This window comes from Falco cherrug, chromosome 6 (assembly GCF_023634085.1).
Source record: "Falco cherrug isolate bFalChe1 chromosome 6, bFalChe1.pri, whole genome shotgun sequence".
Classification (NCBI taxonomy): domain Eukaryota; kingdom Metazoa; phylum Chordata; class Aves; order Falconiformes; family Falconidae; genus Falco; species Falco cherrug.
The window spans coordinates 43003106-43022257 of record NC_073702.1 but is presented as its reverse complement, the minus strand read 5'-3'; the positions used below and the strand labels follow the sequence as shown (position 1 = coordinate 43022257).

General features: G+C 37.9%; 1 protein-coding gene across 6 annotated transcripts in view; it reads right to left on the bottom strand.

The window, feature by feature from the left end:
* UTRN (utrophin) overlaps positions 1-19152 on the bottom strand; it is a 386253-nt gene that overhangs the window by 58958 nt on the left and 308143 nt on the right. For all 6 annotated transcript variants that reach the window (XM_055714514.1, XM_055714513.1, XM_055714516.1 and 3 more), the window contains 3 exons: positions 9065-9126; positions 7994-8068; positions 962-1163 (listed from right to left, as the gene is read on the bottom strand). In XM_055714514.1, coding sequence (XP_055570489.1) covers positions 962-1163; positions 7994-8068; positions 9065-9126 — 339 coding nt within the window. The remainder of the gene's footprint in view (positions 1-961; positions 1164-7993; positions 8069-9064; positions 9127-19152) is intronic.

Here is a 19152-nt window from a genome sequence, read left to right as displayed (position 1 = left end):
ACTGACATAGTGCATGGCAGGGCAGAGAGGGCAGAATTTGACATGCAGCAGAAGACAGACGTGTCTGGGGGCTCAGAAAGGACTGACCAAAAGAGAGGCTGCTGGGAGTGGATTTTTTATGTCCTCTGAGACTCAGTGCTCTCTCTGGAAACAGCAGACATGCATTACATAAATGCACAAGTTCTTTCTGTAAGCATACCGAAACAGTTTTGAGAAAAAGCCACAATCCAATGGAGAAACACAGCTTTGCTGCCAGGACCAGGGCAGGTGGATCACATAGCACCAGTATTCAGAACTGGTACAAGGCAGAAGCTGCACCTGCTGGAAGTGAGCCAGGACCGGGACATTGCTGACCCTCCAGAATCAGACAGGCTTTATTGCAGAGATCAGAAAAACCACCACTACACAGAGGATTCGGAACAGGGAGGTCAGGCAGGATTATGGCATGCAAGTAACTAAGTGTAAAATAAATAACAAAACTGTCACCACCTATACATCTGGTATGAATGGCAAACAATCTAGGCAATTTGGAACATTTATAGTAGGAACACAGCTTAAAGCAGTGTATCCAGATCTCTACTCATGTATACATATCTTGAAATCTTTTCATCCTTTCAGTGTTTCTTTGGTAGTAGTATAAAAGCAGTGTAATGTTAGTTCAGTGTCTCTAAGCAGGACAGCATGAGAAACATCTAATTGCAAGCAACTGCACTTTCATTACTGAGTCATGACCATCAAAAGATACAACTTTTTCTTAAAGAACTTAAATTTACACCATTTTTCTATTATCATGGTCACTTTCTCAAGAAAGTAACTCAGAAAAAATATAAAACAATTGTACAAGTCTAGCATTTTTGATGTCACATGCAAAAATTACCAGTTCTGTTTCCATGGTTTATACTTGCTTAATACAACATGAAATTCATAGGGTACACATTGGGAATAAATACTTGTTACTTACCTATCATATACATTGAGTAGCCAGTTAAGACACATGTCTACACAGAGAGGGACATTCACCATGTCTTTGTGTTTCTCCTCGAGTCCACTGTAGATGGTAGTGAGACAGCTGATCACATCCTGAACACCAATCAGTTGGTCATTCTGACTCAGCCTGTGCTGTTTGAAAACTTCACTTGTTGTGTTCAGGTCCAATAGGTCCACTAACAAGAGGCGATTTAAAAATAAAAATAAACAAAAAGGTGTGAACATAGATGCCCAAGCATAGCATTCACCGTAATTGTTCATGTGCATATTGTAGCAAGCACTGCAGACAATTAGCCAAAACCTAGCTTCCACTTAGTGAAAATCTGTGAGAAGTCAACAAACTTTTGGTACTGTATATTTAAAGAAACAGAATCAACATGAACACCATGGTGACAACGGCACAGATCAGAACATTCAAAAAGCCACTGAAGTAGCCTGTGTAATTACATAATACTAACTTTAGATGTGCATACACTGGGAGTCCACTACTCTTAGAGGATTCTTTACATTTACCATAAAGCAGAATCCCATTAAATAACTCTGACTTTTGATATATATAAAGCAAACCAAATATAAATATAAAGCAAAACAAAGCTGTAGTAATGTACTGAGGCCTGATTAACTGAATAGCATTGGCTAAATTAGGGCTTAAAAGAAAGCAGGGAGAGGGAAACAGGGGAATTATTTATTGTGGTTTTCCAGCACACTAAAAGTTATGCTTTCATGAAAAATATTTTTATCTCCTTCATTAAAGGATTCTTTCTATAATCATTTGGTGATGCTACAGATATCCTACAGGTGAAAAGGGTTTTGCTCCCCAAAGCACACAAACATCATTTGAAAATCTGGGGTTTGCATAGTGAAAATAAAAAGCTGTCAATGAGCTCTTCTAATTCTTTTTGCAAAATAAAGTGGAAAAGGAGGAAATAGTGTAAAAGAAGCAAGAATAATTTAAGTCAAAGGGTGATATAATCCTCAGTGACATTTTTTTACAGAAGTGAGGATTTTACGGGGGATGGGGGGGAAGCTGCAATGTATTATTATACTTGCTACAATGTATGCACCACAAAGTTGAGGTACATTCCAAGCTCATACAGAACTGTTTCTGAAGAGCCAGGAACACATTTACACTATAAATGTCATCTCTCAAACAAAATGAAACATGACAATCTCAGATGTGTTATAAATTGCTCTATACCAATAATGTTAAACAAGGACCCGGGAAGGGCAGGCTGTGCAAATCAGGGAAGTCTAGCTTGGTCTGGAAAGTAAGTACAGCAGTAAAAAGCAGGAGTAGGACAACACTAACCACTATGATCAATTCTGTCAAGAACTCAGTGAACTTCTACCAAAATATAAAGGTTATGGGCCAAAAGGCTACATTCCCAATCCCTTTTCCCAGTCTACCCTTCCTCATAGCACTGTAAAATGAGAAACAGTACCTTACCGCCCTTGCTTTTCCTCTCCCTCACTGACATCAGTACATTCTATTCTAACCTTACAGCATCAGACTTGAAGGGGTTTTACATTTTTTCACTTTTTTTTTTTTAAGCCCACCTCTTCAGCTTGCACACGAATGCCAGCCATGTATTTACCAAACAGGCAGACTGCCAATTGCAGCAAAACACCTTGCCACTAGTTTGACTTGAAGGAGCCCAAGTATGTGGCAGTACACTGCAGCATAATCTCCTACAGTAGCTGGAAAATATGTAATACACTGGAAAAGGCTCACAGCCCTATTTAAAATCAAAACAATACCAATGCCCCCCTCAATCACAATGCAACACAGACTAATTCTTTGAGGGGTGGAGGGAGGGGGTTGAAACTAGGTGCAAAACTACAACATGCTATCCAATCACATAAATATTGTACTCTGGAGAGATGGCCACTTTTCATGTTTTTCTTTCGTGACTTACAGAGGGGGAAAAAACCTCAAAATGATTGCCAGCAGTTTGCTGGTTTGGTTTTTTGTTTTTTTGTTTTGGTTCCCCCTCCCCCCACCCCATCCCCCCTGCAACCTCTTTTTCTAAGGTACTTAACAATTGGCTAAAAGTAGGTAAGCAGCTTCCTAAACCAGACTGACAGCACCCCAAACTTTCCCTTTTTAAAGCCAGTGAAAACTTGGAATGCTTTGGTATGGTAGGAAGTTGTAACCTTTGGTTTTGGCTTAACAAAACTATCCCTGCACTGAAAATGGCCATTCAACAGACACTGGAGTGTCAGCCTGCTAACTTCACATCTTGATCTGCTGGCACCAAGATCTCACATTCACATTTCTGCCAAAGGATTCTAGAGGGAATCAGGAGAGGTACTTTCAGTATTTTCATACTAAAATTAAACTCTGTTAATGTACTAATACAAATTAAGAAAAACATACTCTTTTGGATGACACCATTCATGGAGAATAACCAGAGGAAATTGCTTCCATCCCTGCTTATTTCAGCACTCACCTGTCTGAATGAACTTTGGGTTCAGTTATCCCTGTCACGGTAAGGTCTACCCACTAGCAGCTCCCCTGGATCGGGCTGATGTAAAAAGGGATTATTTTCTCATTTCTCACTACTTTCCGTTTTTGAAAGTTTTTAAATAAACCGTGTTTATGCAGATGCGGAAAAGCTAACCTAAGACTCCATGCCATTGCTAGCACATCATCTACTGTACACAGCTTTTAGTGAAGTTTTGCAGTACCATTCTGCATCTGCTCAAATGTGCTGAACGACCAATTCTGCTATTAACCAACAAATGGACACAAGGGTCATTTCTTTCCTTTCTGCAGTGAGGAGACTTTCCGAAAGGAAAACTGTAAACAGAAACCACATCACTCAGCGTGGTTCAAGCAGATGTGAGTGACTGACTCAGGAGCAGGTAACTACATACAGCTACTTACGGCAAATTGGAGGCTGCTGCAACCCCACAGAAAATAGCCAGGCATTGCCATGGAACTTCTGTTTTAGAAAGACCTTGTGAATGACAGCAGTTCCTGCAAAAGACTAAGTGTCTGAAGTCTACAAGTCTACACAACTTTTGGTTTTAGTCCGGCATGCCTTAACGTTCATTCCTTGTGCAGCTGATATTCTTACTAGCATTCTTAAGTTTTACATCACCTAGAGGAGCTCAGTGACAGAATTCTGAATATACATGGTGATTTTGTTCCCTTTTTCCCTTCCAGTACTATACTTCAGTATCTGGGGCAACATCATTTCTTGAAAATAAGCTACAGTATGCTGCACAAGAATTAAGTATTATAGTCAGATCCTGCTGCTGCATAGCTGCCCAGTACAACTGCGACATAGGATATTCTCCATGGCCCCATTCTTCTTCGGCTACTGTGGCAAAGTGTTCTCAGTATGTTTGCCCCACATAACCTGCGACAGAGAAGCTAAGAATCTGTTTCTTCCAACCTGCAACCATTCTCAGCTTCCTGCAGAATGAATACACATAGGTACATACACACAAATTAGTCTCTGCAGGCATCTACCTTCCAAAATATACGAGGTGAAACATGACTCTACTTTCCTGCTTGTAAAGGAGGGTGGGGGGAGTGGGAGGGAATAACTTCCCCAGAACCATTTTTGACACTTAGCAAGGCCAAAGACTCAGAAGAGAGATCTGGCATCAGCAGTTTTCCAAAGCACAGCTCTCAAATTACATACTCCTGAACCTGCTTGTATAGCACTTAAACTGTTCCTCACTGCAAAGTCAGTATCAGGTGCAAGTGGGACTGTGCCTCCTGCTCCAGCTGTGCCTTTGGAATTCTCCCTAAAAAGGCCTTTGCAGGTATACACACACTGCGGCTGTGACAGCCATGTGTCACATTTTAATTTACAATGACCTCATTTTCCAGTGATTTGCTTTGACGTTTTCTTTGCCTTAAGCACATAAGCCCTTCTGAAGCATTCTGCATCCAAACACCTTCAAAACCCACCCACAATTAAAATTACAGGAAATAAAACGGAAGACTAAAGTAACTCAGGCCAGAGAATGAGTGGCAAGGGCACAAATGGTGACTCTTTCCCTACCTTAAAACAAAACATCAACAAATAAAAGTCAAGAAACAAATTCTAGATACGGCTTAACCCCTCTCCCCTTCCTCAGAGAAGAGGTGCTATCACATACTGTGTTTTGGCTATCTCAGAAGCCATTCATAGGACAAAATCAGGCCAAGAATTGTCACAGTCAAAGGGAATTTGACCTGTTCCCCGACAAGAAATAATCAGCTAAGCAAACCATGACAAAAGGAACAACACTGATTACATTTTTGAAAGTGGTCTTAAAATTGTGCCAGATCATAATGAGTTCCTGTTCAGAGACAGAAAATACTTGCAACACCTAGCTTTGTGGGTAATCTGCAATATCTTTCTTAAAAAGCCATAATGATGTGTTCTCACAACATTCTTACACCAATCCTTGGTCAAATATGTCCATGTAATAAAGACAAAGATTATTTTTTTTGGCTGTTGTCTCCTCCCATAAGGCAGAGAAGCAAGCAAATAGTTTCATAAATAACGAGGCAGATTGGATTGTAGAGATGACAGTTTTACTCCTGGCTTTTTCAAATTGGAATATTCTCTTTAGTTCTTATTACTTCCCTCTGCCCTCCTTCCATGCCCCTGCCCTGAAACTGGAGACAATATTCACTTTGATAGGAGGACACTTTTGAAACCTATGAATGATGAGAGCTAACCATTGCAGTTATGACAGGAATTGATATATTTTGCAGCAAAAGCAAGAGCAGGATGTTCCTCCTCAAAGCTTACTAGAAGCAGTGAAAGCAAAGTTTGTTCTATACGGATCGCTAGACAATCTGTATGCCTGTCAGAAATAGGCAGCATGATTAGCATCCATCACGTGCAGTCTGCTTTTTCACTCTTCCTTGGGGAGCAGCACACACAAGGAGAATTTTGCTTTCCTTTTGGTTTTTAGGTACATGTTGATGCATACTTTATACCCTGCACACTGATAAGCAGGAAGCTCATAATGCTCTTTAGTCTTGCTAGTGTAAACTATAGATGAAACTACAGGCTTTGGTGGGACCATATCTCTTGCACAGAGAAGCTCTAGGCTATGCCAAAGAAATACAATTTTTCTTTCAATACCATCAGATTTTCAATACCTTCAAAGGATAGGTTCTGGTTTTTTCCCCCAGGATCTTGAACTCCATTTGAAATTTTGTAAGAAGCCAGCACAGCATATAAAGAAGTGGTGAGAGGTACTCCCAGGAGCCTGTGCTGTTACACAGATGCACTCTAGCTTTCTGGAGTAGCTAGCTACCATCTCAGGCACAGTTTCATTTGGTATAATGCACACTTGAAGTTCAGCTAAGAAGCTACTGTCAAGATCTGACTGCTCTTTTCTAGGCTGGAAAGAAAACTAAAGACCTGGAGAGTAGAAAGGGACCCCTTTTTGTGCAATTTTGCGCAACCCCTTCCTTGCTTTCATCTTTAGGATGGCTTTGCACTTCTTGTGTTCCTAATCAGACTGCAGTTCCTACTCACCCTTCAGGGCTGAAAAGTCCTTTCACAGCAAGGACTCCTGAATTTAGTAATGCTGTACAATATTTGCATACCAGTTGTTACTAGGATCTTTCAAAAGGTCTTTCAAAAAATCTGTGGTCTTCACACTCATTCACAACCAACACCTCCTTCCAAAATTGTCCTGTTTCCATTGTTTTCCTACTTCACTCTTATTTACTTGGTGGCAGATGAGTGGATTTATGTATTCTCTTTTCCATTCATAGTCCTAATAACTTTTAAAATCCATATCCCCATAATCTCTGCCAATTTTTGGCACTCCTTCCTTTTTGTACACCTTAGTCTCCCCAGTTCCAGCTAGTTTTCTTCCACACACCTTCTCTTCTCTGCCTTCTCACAAAATCTCACTTTAAAAAAAAAAAAAATACCTTTTTTGCTCTTTCCGTTATCTTCCTTGACTTTATATCTTGCCTTTCTCTATAATGTAAACCATTTCTGCATTACATCAAACTATTAGGTCAATCCCATTTCTCCAAAATAAGCATTGAGCAGTTACAATATAGGTCTGCTCCCTCAATAAAGTATCATCTTTCTTATTCTCATCTTGAATTCTCAAGTACGATGCAAAAATATCAGTGTGCATGAACACTGAACATACAGGAACCTTGGAAATTAAGTAGTTTAGACAGCCGAGGCTGTTCAGTAGATCCTTTCCTTTCCTGCTGATGAAACCTATCTGCTCTTCAGAGTGGACTGTGGCTGAATTAGATCACTTAAAACCAGAGACAAATGCCAGCACAGGTCTGGGCAGAATATCCAATGTGCACATTAAACGCATTGTTATTTCCTACCTAAATTTAAGACCCTTCCTCAGATTCCCAATATATATATATATACACACATATACTATTATTGCTAATACTAGTAGTTTGGTTTTTCCTAGTAGCTTTTTGTGATTAAAATGTACAGCAACACCAACGACCTATAACCAGCTATACAGATCTGTATCCTTTACCCTCACACTTTGAGTGGTCTGAACTCTTCTTTAACTGGAATTCACACAGCAAGATATTCTTTCTGAGAGGGAGGAATATTTCTGAAGTTATACCTAGCAGCAGTAAACACACACAAAAAATGGAATAGAACTCTAAAATATAATAAAAAGTCTGAGTTTACGTCAAAGGTCAGCATTTTAGCTCATATAATTTTACATTGGTTTGTATCAGCTTGTATCAAGAACAGTATGCAATAATCAAGTTGAGAGCTCCAGAATTTATTTTCCTATCACTTCTCAAAGTATTCTTAGTGGGCATATTATTTCAACTTACCTGCTACACTCCTTTTTTCATTAATTGAATTCATTTATTTGCAATAATGACACCTACTATTGGCAATTCTTCCTGCCAGTTTGCTGGCTGACGATCTGTCAAGGATGTATCTAGTTCCTTGTTAAACGTTAATGTTGTTAGACTTAAGTTCACCCTCCCTTCCCTAAGTACTGTAGAGAAACAATTTGTCTCAAAGGCCAAACTCACAGCACAGTGCTTTCTGCAGTCTTCGGATTTTGATGGCCGTACGGTAGGCAGAGAAGCGTACGTTGTTCAAGTCAGCTGAAACAGCAGAAAAGAAATATGAGCAGCGCTAAAAATAGAGTCCGTAAGTTTCCTTTACATATAAATTTTCACATTTTGGAAGAAGTCTGATATCCCTCCTCTTCTCTGCAATGAATTCATAGGATATATCAGAACAAGTAAAACAAACTGAGAAGCTGGGACCTCAGCCCAAGCCACCTGCAGGGAAACCCTCCTGACTGACAGTCCAGGGCCTTCACAGATTGGCACACCAGAAATATCCTGACACTATCTTGGCACATGTAATACATATCAATATATATAATAGAGTTTTACATACATATTATGGAGCATTAAGTAGTTTCCAGACAAGTGCTCAAATACAGTATGTTTCTCCAATAATTTACAACTCTGATGGACAACACAGAGCAGCAAAGGTCACAGCAACAGAGGAAAAATGGCTTTTTAAGCTATAATTTCTATGCCATGACTTTGTAAACAGTGCTTTTAAAGGGACAGTCAGAGAGCCATAAATTCTATTTTAGAAACTGATAGGTATAGTAACATTTTTCCTCATTTAACAGTACTTTACCCTTTTCACTCCTTAGAAAAGGAGATTTCACCGTAAACGTAGATGTTAGCAGGGCATGTTGAACTAGTTGTAAAATAATATGGTTGAGACTTTACTGATAGTATAACTGCTCTGATCTATTACAAAAAATTAATTCCCTGCAGACTGGCATCCTGCTTTAAACACACAGAGAGCCTGCATCATTGGACAGTCCCTTGTGGATTTAAAAGAAATAAACAAGATACTGCATTAAAGCATAGAGTCAGAGCATACTGTTCAGAATTAATATTAAAGGCAATACATGATGTGATCAAGGCAGTAGAGTTTTGTGCAAAGTGTCTCATCAGAAAGTGGGAAAGGCTCTGTTACAGTTCATGGCAACTCTGACACGGTCAGCATACAAATGCAGATTTTACTAGTGGAATGAACATTACACAACAGTTTACTTTAAGAAATTCACTCACCTAAGGACTGGAAGAGATCAGTCATTTTAGGATGATCCCAACAGGTTGTCTGTGTCTCATGACTACAATGGAATGAGGTAATAAAAGTTTCAGGCAACACACACACTTCCAAAGAACAAACCCCCAAAGATATTCTGATTTTCTGTGTTTAAGTGGCAAAAAAAAATCCCTCATCTCTTTAATTAAAATGCACAATTTGGGCCACATGGCTCCTTGATTGTTTTAATCACAAAGTTGGATAGACAATAGCATACCCATACTAGGAAAAAATACAAATATTTACTTTTGATTCTAAGTGTGACTGTATCAGTTGAACTCTGACCCTGCAACTAAGAGGCACATTAATAAGGTAAAAATGCAAAATTTCACTGCTGTAGCACAATCAAAATATTTTTTAAAACACTTTAAAAATAAAAGGCATTGAGGTTTTATTTCAAACTTCGTTGCACACCTGAACACACGATTTTAAGATTTACCTGTAACACATTTATCATAGAATCATTTAGCTTGGAAAAGACCTTTGAAGATCAAGTCCAGTGGAAAGCCTGATCGATATTCACACCCTCAACCGATAGGTATCTTCATTCAGGGTTTGTGTTCTCACACAACAGAGATTTCAATAGGCAGCATTGCTTAACCCACCTTTTAGCAGTGCTGCTTCGATTCACCAGGGTTTCAAGTATGCAACAATAGAGGTCAAAACATACATTATGTCAGGTCTACAAGCCGCATTTTATTTGTATTTATCAAAATTAATTGCTGGAATGATTACACATTCTTGTCTCACAAAGTATTTACATTTGAAGTAGACTTGTAAGAAAATTAGAGAAGTTGTGATCATAGCATTCCCTTTAAAAGTTAATAATGAAAATGAAATTATGCTAGGTAAGAAAATCTAACAGCAATAAGCAGAGAATACCACTTATTTAACCTTTGTTTCTATTTAAAAATTGTTAATGTGCACTTCCCCCCCCATACCGGTATAGTTGGTTGCAAATAATGTCTTTAAACGGCACGTTGCCATTAAATGTACTGGACTGTATATTCAGCTGGTATATACAAATTGCTGTACCTCAGTCGGTGTGCAATAGCTTATTATCACCGATATTTTTTTTTTTTTTTTTGATTGAGAAACCAACCAAGAATGAACCCTTTTATGCTAGGTGGTACAAAAAAACCCCAACCAACCAAACCAACAAAATAAAAACAAAAGTAAGGGATAGAATGTTTCTGCTCCCAAGTGCTGCAGAGGCAGGACAGGTACTAAAATGAGAAGGCAGGCTCCAAATAAGGTGCTGAGGGCCCTTCACATTACCCTTCAAGGTACACTAGTGGAAAATGTGTGCAATGGGTCTGTGCCCAGGGGATGTGATCCCCACTTTATGTTTGCTGCACCAGCATGATGTTTCCAGCTTTGGGTCTGGTCTACATCTCCATGACCAGCTTCTCCCTGTCATTGGGCTTAACGCTCTGCCATAGGTCTCACTTGTATATCTGGTACCATCACAACTTTGTGAGATGGTTTTCGTGGAAGGTCACAGACAAAATATGTAATTCCTATTAATTTTCCCTCTTTGCGATTATTCCCTAGTAGATTGGTAGATGACTGAAAGGAGGGAGAGGCCCTGCACGTGATTACGTATAAACTAAAGAGATTTATACAACCTGCAATGAAAACATCTTCTGTTAGACCTTGATCAACTCTGAAATACCATGGTAAAACCTCCCCATTTCAGAAGAACATGGAAATACATCTTTACATATGAACACATATTTCCTGAACTCAAACGCTTATTTGGTTTCAGTTTGATAATAATATCCCATTAATTACGTTCACATATCAAATTCCAAATTATGTAGTCAAAGCTCTGAACTCTAAAGCTAAGGAATACTAGTATCTAAATCAGTGTTTGTGCAGTTTCTGGAAAGACACTTTTAAAACAGCACTATGTTTATCCTTGTCCAGAAAAGTCATTTGAAAAACAAGTATCCTGACAATTATTTCCTTGGAAGGGGCACACCAATAAATCATCATGAAGCCAACAACAGAAAAGGATGTATCTGGGTTTGGTGCTGTGCCAAGGTAAAGCCAACTGACTGTCCAGCATTCTCAAAAAACCTAGTATAAAAAAGCTACATACTAGAAGAAGGAGAAGATATACATCTTCTGTAAACAGGAACAGAAAATGTAATAGTTCACACTGATCAACTTATTTAATAACCTCAGAACTAGTCCTGTAGCTGTCAAATACCTGCACCATCATGTTAAATGGGATGGTGTCATTATGATCTTGACCATTTAGAATTTATTTCTGTTGACAAAACCCATTGCAACTGCCCACAGAAATGGATCCAATATGTGATCAGTTTAATAAAGCTTGTTTTAAGGAAATTGTTTTACCTCAAGTTCCCTGACCAAGAACCCTGTCCCCCCTGGCAAAAAACAAAACAAAACAAAAAAACCCAACCAACCACACACAAACAAACAAACAAAAAAACCAGGACCAAGACTGGTGATTTTACTATCAACATCATAAGTGAAAAAGATTTCTTAGGATTTTCTGAGAAAAGACTCTAAACACCTTTGAACTTCTATGCTAAAAGTAAAGGTAGGTGGCAGTACTGTGACAGAAACTTTAGATATATGTGTATATGTAAAAATACATTTCACTGTTTAAAATGCTGAAATATTATTGTAAACACTGCATGTAAACAACCTGCAATTTAGCTGAGTCAGATCCTATTTACAGCCTTAGAAACTATCATGTCAAAATTAGCTGTGATGGTAAAGGACTTTGCTGAATTGCAGCCTTTATTTCTCAGTTCACTATTTTCCGGCATTAAAAAATTTGTTTCCACAAAGAAATCTATTTCCTACTTGTGGGGTGCTGCAAGAATCTCACCTGGGAAGTGCTGCAGAAGTGCAAAGCTTTATCAGCAGCCAATGCCTCCCTACACAAAGAATGAATCAATAGCAGAAGTTGATTTAAAACTCTTCTTTTTTAGCAATAAATCATTAAATTTCATTAGGCCCAGATACCTTCTCTTTTTTTTTTTTTTTTATTATTAAAAGAACAAAAAAAAAAGAGGAAAAAAACAGTTAAATACTTGGATAAATTGTTCCCTCCCTCCCCTCCAGAAATATAGTGATGTACTCCACTACGCATCTGTAATGCTTAGTTAGGATGTGGGCAGATTTAATTGCAATTCAGATTCCAGCTTCTAAGTAATTTATAAACCCATATGCAATGAATAACAGCTGATATTACTAAACACTTTCCTTAAATCAAGTTTCCAAGATTTAAGAATGAACAACAGTTTCATTGTTGAAATGGTATCCTTTAAGTACATAGTTTCAGCAGCAGCTTTATCTGAAAGACTGAAAACTGCTTTAATCGTGACATCATACCATGCACAAAATGTTAGTTTTTCTATTTTGCTTAACATGAATCAGAAGAAAGTGGAGGAGTTATTAAAATCTGTGTGTCCTGCACTGTCATCTTGTTTTTCTATTTAATGTAGTAAATACCTGAACAACTAAACTTTCTCTTTAACAGAAAGGCACAGAACATTACATTTATACCTAATAAAATAACAACCAGAAAATATTTTTATTTCTCTATTTTCATTTGAAAATTACATACATTTGTGCCAGACAGTTCTTTCTTATGCCACATGGGTTATATGAGAAAGGAGGCCCAATGATCATTATCTGGTGGAACTGAAGACAAGAGAGAATCCCTTCATCCAGGCTTGTCCATAATTACCAAAGTCAGTACTACCTGACAGCTGCTGAATGACTACACAAGGTGAACATGACTGTGCCAGCCTAATCCCAAAACACGCTGCAAGAAACCATCTGTAACAGCTGAGCAATCTCGTACACAGATCCAGCAGAGAAAAGGAATGGGCTCAGAGTGAGTGAATCGCCAGCTCAACAGTCTGTTCGGGTCAAAGGAGGTAACAACTCCACTGCTGTGGGCAGCGTTGCTACTTCCACTGAATATATTCCATGGATAAGCTTAATTTAACACAGAAGACATCACAGCCAGACTACTCTGGACAGAGCTGAGGAGAAAAAAAATGTGACTGTAAATTTAAAAAGATCTGTAACAAACTGTGGGAGGCAGGAAGAATCAGTCTCAGCAGTGACTTTTCTTAATGCAGAGTTTTGTTTGGTAACAGTTTCATAATATGCAGGGACATTTATACGGACACAAATAGATTTTCACAGGAAGAAAAAAAAAAAAAAAGGGTGTGCAGATAACCTTCCAATGCTACAAATAAAACTGTCAGAGAAAGGAGTCATTTTATTAGGCGCTCCAAACAGGAGACAAATGCAAGACAAAGTGCTTTCCGGTGATTTGGTTTGTAAAGCAGCAATTTGAAACAAGATTCATCTTGCTTTGCTGTACCTACAGTAGCTTTTGTGTTATTGATGCAATACTAACACAAGCAGACCAAGCACTGAGAAATGCTCTCAGAAAATTGCAGTACTAGAGGGTCTGTAAGAAATGAGGCCAACTTGATGAAATTGGGGGAGATCTTTCTGACCAGGATCTTATAGTTCTTTTTTATGCAAGTTCATAAAATAGCAACCTATTTTAAAATACACACTGCAGTAGTCAGTTACTGCCCAGAGAGTAAAAGCAGACTTGGATGTTCCCTTGCTTCTCTGATACTTTGCTCAGTAAACACAAATAACATACAAGGCATGAGACCTACAAGAACAAGGAAATTGATAAATGAAAGATTACCCACTTTTATTTTACATGTATATGTGAAAGATGTCATCCTTAGAGCAAAGGACCAGAGATTGCTAAATTGCAGTTACTAGAGTTACGAAAACAATATAAGCAAATAAAGCAGTATGCAATTCACTCACAGAAGCACCCCAGTCATTTTGATTACCAGGCAAAATAATTTCAATATGTCATGAAGAGACCTCCAACTTGATTCCTCTGGAGGCCATAACTTACTTTAAGTCCCAGAAGGCCATTAGGTAGAACTGGATGGATTGTTTTTACCACAGAAAGACAAGAGGAAGACTTCAGAAAATTCAGCCCTACTAGCAAGTATCTGCTAAGAATGTGAAGAAATGCTTTTCTGTATTTTTCTGTAGAAAACAATCTGTAACTCCCAATGATGGAAAACTAAGCTTGCAAAGAAGCTAATGGAAATCTATATTTGGAGTGATGCTGAAGTTAGATGGAAGAAAAAATGAATTTTACATGATAAATTGTGAAAATACATGAGGACTTCATAATTTTTACTCATCTCACTGAACTTCTGAAAAGACTCAAACCAAGCATTTAACCAAGAGCAGATGCACCTATACTCTTCCCTCTCTGTTACTACTGTGGCAGTTCTGTCCCAGGTTGCAGTGACACGCCAAGGAGCACCTTCCCTTGCAAGTACTCTACTAACTTCTGGAAGAAGTTGTAGAGTGAGTTGATATTTGCTTTGAATGAAAGTGAACAAGTTAGGCTCAAGTTCATCTTTCATGCAGATGGCACTGGATAAAAAGAACTTTTCAAGGTCTACAGGAGCCTAGGTTACGAGATCGAGATTTCATTCTGCACAGTAGGTAGTGTAAGATGCAATTCTGCTACCACAGAAGTGAGGTGGTCTACACCTCAGTAACACAAATGGTGTGAACATGTTACATCTTCCCATATGGTTCAGTCAGGGAAGAATTAAAAGCATTTCACTGATTGAGCCACAAGATAATTAATTCAGCCTTTTTTTTTTATTGTTAGTATTGGAAGACTGAGTTATTCACAGTAAGAGTCTCCTAGGTCTTTTCTGCCAAAACTTATATGCATCCATGAATAGATTACTTGACAAAACAGTGTAATTTAAAAAGTCCAAATGCATTTGTGCAAATTTCACAAACTAAAAAGAAACATTATAACCATAACATATTCCAAATTTAAAGAACTACATATTAATGAACTGCTCTAAAGCTTAAATGACATTTACTCTTGCAATCTGTTTCTTTTCCATTATGTTTGCTGGCAGCTTTCTAATTATAATTGGCAAAGATAATGCAAGTTAAAAACACTTTCTGGTGGTAAATAAAGAGATGAGAAACAGTTAGCATGTCATTAAACTTGTGATCTCTAGAAATAAGAGAACAGTCCTTTTGAAATGAGTAGAGTAAGTTGTATATCTCCAAGTGTTTCAAGCTGTCCAAAGAGTTGGGGGGTGGGGAGCTGGGGAGAATTTTTTTTTTCAGCTTTTTGTCTACAAAAAGAAAAATAGAGACGCGTTTGTGGGTTTTTTTATCATTTGTTAGCACAGACAAGGCCTATGTCTGTGTTGATCATCACCAGCAAACGCCACAACAGCACCCACTAAAACAGTACTCTGGCATTATGTTAAGCAGCTTTCTGTTCCCGTAGTCATCTGCACAAAACATCACCTGAACTCAGAACTCTGACTTTGCTGCCCTTGCCAAATTTCAAATGGCATAGCAACATCCCCACTTTATATAAATAAGTTATGCTGCTTTATCTAGATAGTGTGTTTTTGGGTTTTTTTTTTACATCCATTAGAAAATGCTAGTTTGTGGTAAAAAAGAGTGAGCGTAACACACTGCAAGGGTAATGTCTGTTAAGAGGTTGGTGGACCAATTTTCTATGCAGATATTTTTTTAATCTCATCAGAGAAAAGGTACTACTACATTTCTTTAATAGAAAATGAAGACCAGCACAGGAACTGGTAATTGAAGAAATTCTCAGAAACTGAAACCTGTATTATGTCTTTCTGCAAATTAAATTTTATTTTCGCTTCTAAGGGAAATAATTCTTATAAGAATGGGATTATGGTTATAACTAGAATAAAAAAAAAAAAAAAAAGTTAAGTTTCCCAGTTCCATTAGTTCTGCCCCTCTTCCCCATACAGGGGGATAAACCAAACATCCCGAAAGACTTCCTGAAGAGTCTTGAAAAAAAATGGAGAAGCAGAAAGCATTTTATTCCCATCCCCCATGAAGTTGAACATGATACAGAAGGTGACAAAATGGGATTCTCAAGATGCTGGTGCTGCCAGACTCTTTGCAGGATTACAGAAAAGTAGCCAGGGCGACTATGGAGTTTGATATTGATCAATGTAATGATTATACCAAGAAATTGCTCTCCCTATGTAACGCCCTGTATGAGATTAAACTCACTGTGACCCTTTCTGTATTACCCTTTTGCTTCTTCTGCACAGTACAAATATCTAATAATTTATAGCATTGAAAAGTACACAGCTAAAGAACACTTAAACTAGTTAAAGGGACAACAGTGAGAAATGCCTGGGTAATTATGTTTTCTGCACATGCCTTTCAGTTCATTGTGTTTTCCTCAAAGATGTTTTACTGATCATACATAGAGTCTCCTTTACTCTTCTGTTTCTCCTTAGAATATTTTTATTGAAGTATTAATATAGGATGTATTTTTTTCATTTTCTGTTATAGACGCCAAGCATGTCTCTGTGATTCAGATAGTTATAAATGAGCAGCAGAAAACTCTCCTTAATTAAATCTCAAATCTTTGCAAACCAATCTATGAAATATGTATTCAAGTTTGACAAACCTTTTGTCCAAACTTCACACTTATTACCAATAGTAAATACTGTGCCTGCTGTGTTGTATCCCCCTCCATACTGCTCATTAGTCCCATTCTCATCTATAAAGTATGAAAGACTAAGCTTTTTTTACAGCATTGAGATTTTACAGATTTGGGTTTCATTGGTTGAATTCTACTGCGACAAGAGAAGACCCAGACTACCAAAATACAAAAACTTCTATGAATTGTCATTAAGAAAAAAAATCAAACAGAAAGCAAAACTGACTAAATAAAATCACATCAACAGAGGCAGAGCCATTTGGCAAATTTGGTTTACATAGTAAGGTAATTCACAAGGAGAAAAGAGACAGGCTGAATCACATGAGTAGGTTTGATTCAACCAAATATCTGACATAGCCCAGGGCGCACACACCTTGATAAACCTAGGTTCAATGAACTATAAATTCTTCTTCCAGCCAAGCAGAATAACGACTCCTTTCCAAGATGCCCCCAAACCAGACTGCTTCTCTCTGAACTTAGAGGGCAGAGGAGTTTGTACACTGGCTTTATAATATTTCACATGCTTCTGCTACTTGATTAAATACAACCCCAGAAAGGGCAGACATGCCAACTGTTAGCAAATGGGGTGCAGAAAGCAAACTGGACTCCAAAGCCACCATGGTGTGCTGGCACACTAAGCATGTCTTTCCCCAAGACACTTCTCTCTGTGTGTGTAAATGCAGGTTACTTCTGGGATCATGAAACAAACAGAATAAATGCTGCTCATCTGAAAATACAGACATCTTGCATCATTTTGACATTCTCCTTACAGATTCACTGCTACCTAAAATGCTCCCTCCTACCTTCTCAGATGCAGTACCGTAATTTTTTTACAAAGACTCTATTCTCCATGTGCAATAAAACCACAAAAAGTGCAGTATTTTTATGTTAAATACTCTTCTTAACCGAGGTACAACTACCTCATCATCTTCACCTATGTCATATTCTGACTATTTTACATTTCCTGTTCAAGGACATTTGCAAAAAGCAATAGAAATGAAGAAAAGGTATGATTTATGGTTTTCTAAGAACAGTGTATATTCTTACTAAGAATTGAAGTACCCTGATTTCAACTAGCATTTATTTCCCTTTCAAAATTAATTTTTTAAAAAAATCTCAATTTCAGCCACCAATCATTGAATCATACTTTTGTTGTCCTTGTTCTGCTGTTTTTCTTCCTTATCCCATAAAATGTAAAACCAGTACCTTAAAACGTCTCTCTGCACATACAAGTCTTGCTGTAAAGACAGTAAATATAACTGCTTTTGAATGTATAGTTATTGAGACTTATAACTGTTCCTTCTACTCATGTTGTGTTTTACAAAGGAACTTTGTTCAAAGAGGTTAGTACAATTAAAGAAAAAAGAAAATTAAGTTGATCTTTGCCTCTTTCCCAGAATTTCTTTCCATATAAACAACCACCATTAGATTCTGTTGACTGTTGTCTTGATTTGTATTACAAAAGCTCATGCAATCAGTCCAATCAAATAAGTTTGTGTGTCAGCATGGTTTTCCTCCCTTCTTTAAACTATAGCTGAAATTAGGGATTAGATGAAGATTTAAAAGGATATTTAAAGCTAAGAAGACTCTCCAGCCTGATCATACAAAGCAAATGAATTTCAGAATCAACTCTTTTCTGCTTTATTTTCTACAACTGTTTTACCTAGCTGCTGCTGCCAACATGGAAGTTTAGGTCAGTAAGCAATAAGAAATGAAGGAAACTGCCAAGGTCAGTCTGCTTGTCAGACTGTGGAGCTACTGAAATTCAGTATTCCTCCTCAAGCTTTTTGAAATAAATAAATCCTACAGTTACATGTAACACTATTCTCTTTCAAGACACAAGAATCAAAGCATTGCTTCAGCATCATGTATCATGTTGAAAGCAGGGAAAGATTACTGGAAAAGTAACCTTTGAGATGTGTTAGTTAATTCTGTTGACTTCATTACAGCCATCCTCAAAACAACCCAGTGGTCTCTGCTTCTATAAAGACCTCGACCCTCACAGAACTTGCCCTACTCTTCTGCCCTTTTATCAAACTTCCTGTGCAAGACCATTGAAACAAATTCTGAGAGATGCTGGGCGTTATTTTGCAGGCCCAGTTGGCTTCATTCCCCAGTCTAGCTGCAGGGCAGCCAATACACTACTATCAAAGCAAGCCCACAGTTATCAGCGGATACTTTGCCACCAAGTTGTGTGCTTGCACAACTGCAATCTAGTGCACACAGGAAAGACTTTCCTCTTAACTATTCATGATAAAAAAAAGATTTCTCAAAAACTGAACTCTGGCTGATGTGAGGCAAGGGAGATGCCCAGAAACTAGGAAAAAAAAAAAAAAAAGAAAAAAAAAAAAGGGATTATGTAGTATGGAAAAAGGATATACATGTGAAATAGTAAAGTTAAAAATCTTTGCTTTGCTCAGCACAGATAAGCTTTTAATCCTGGTCAGTTCCATCTGTTGTGGTGCTAGGACTATC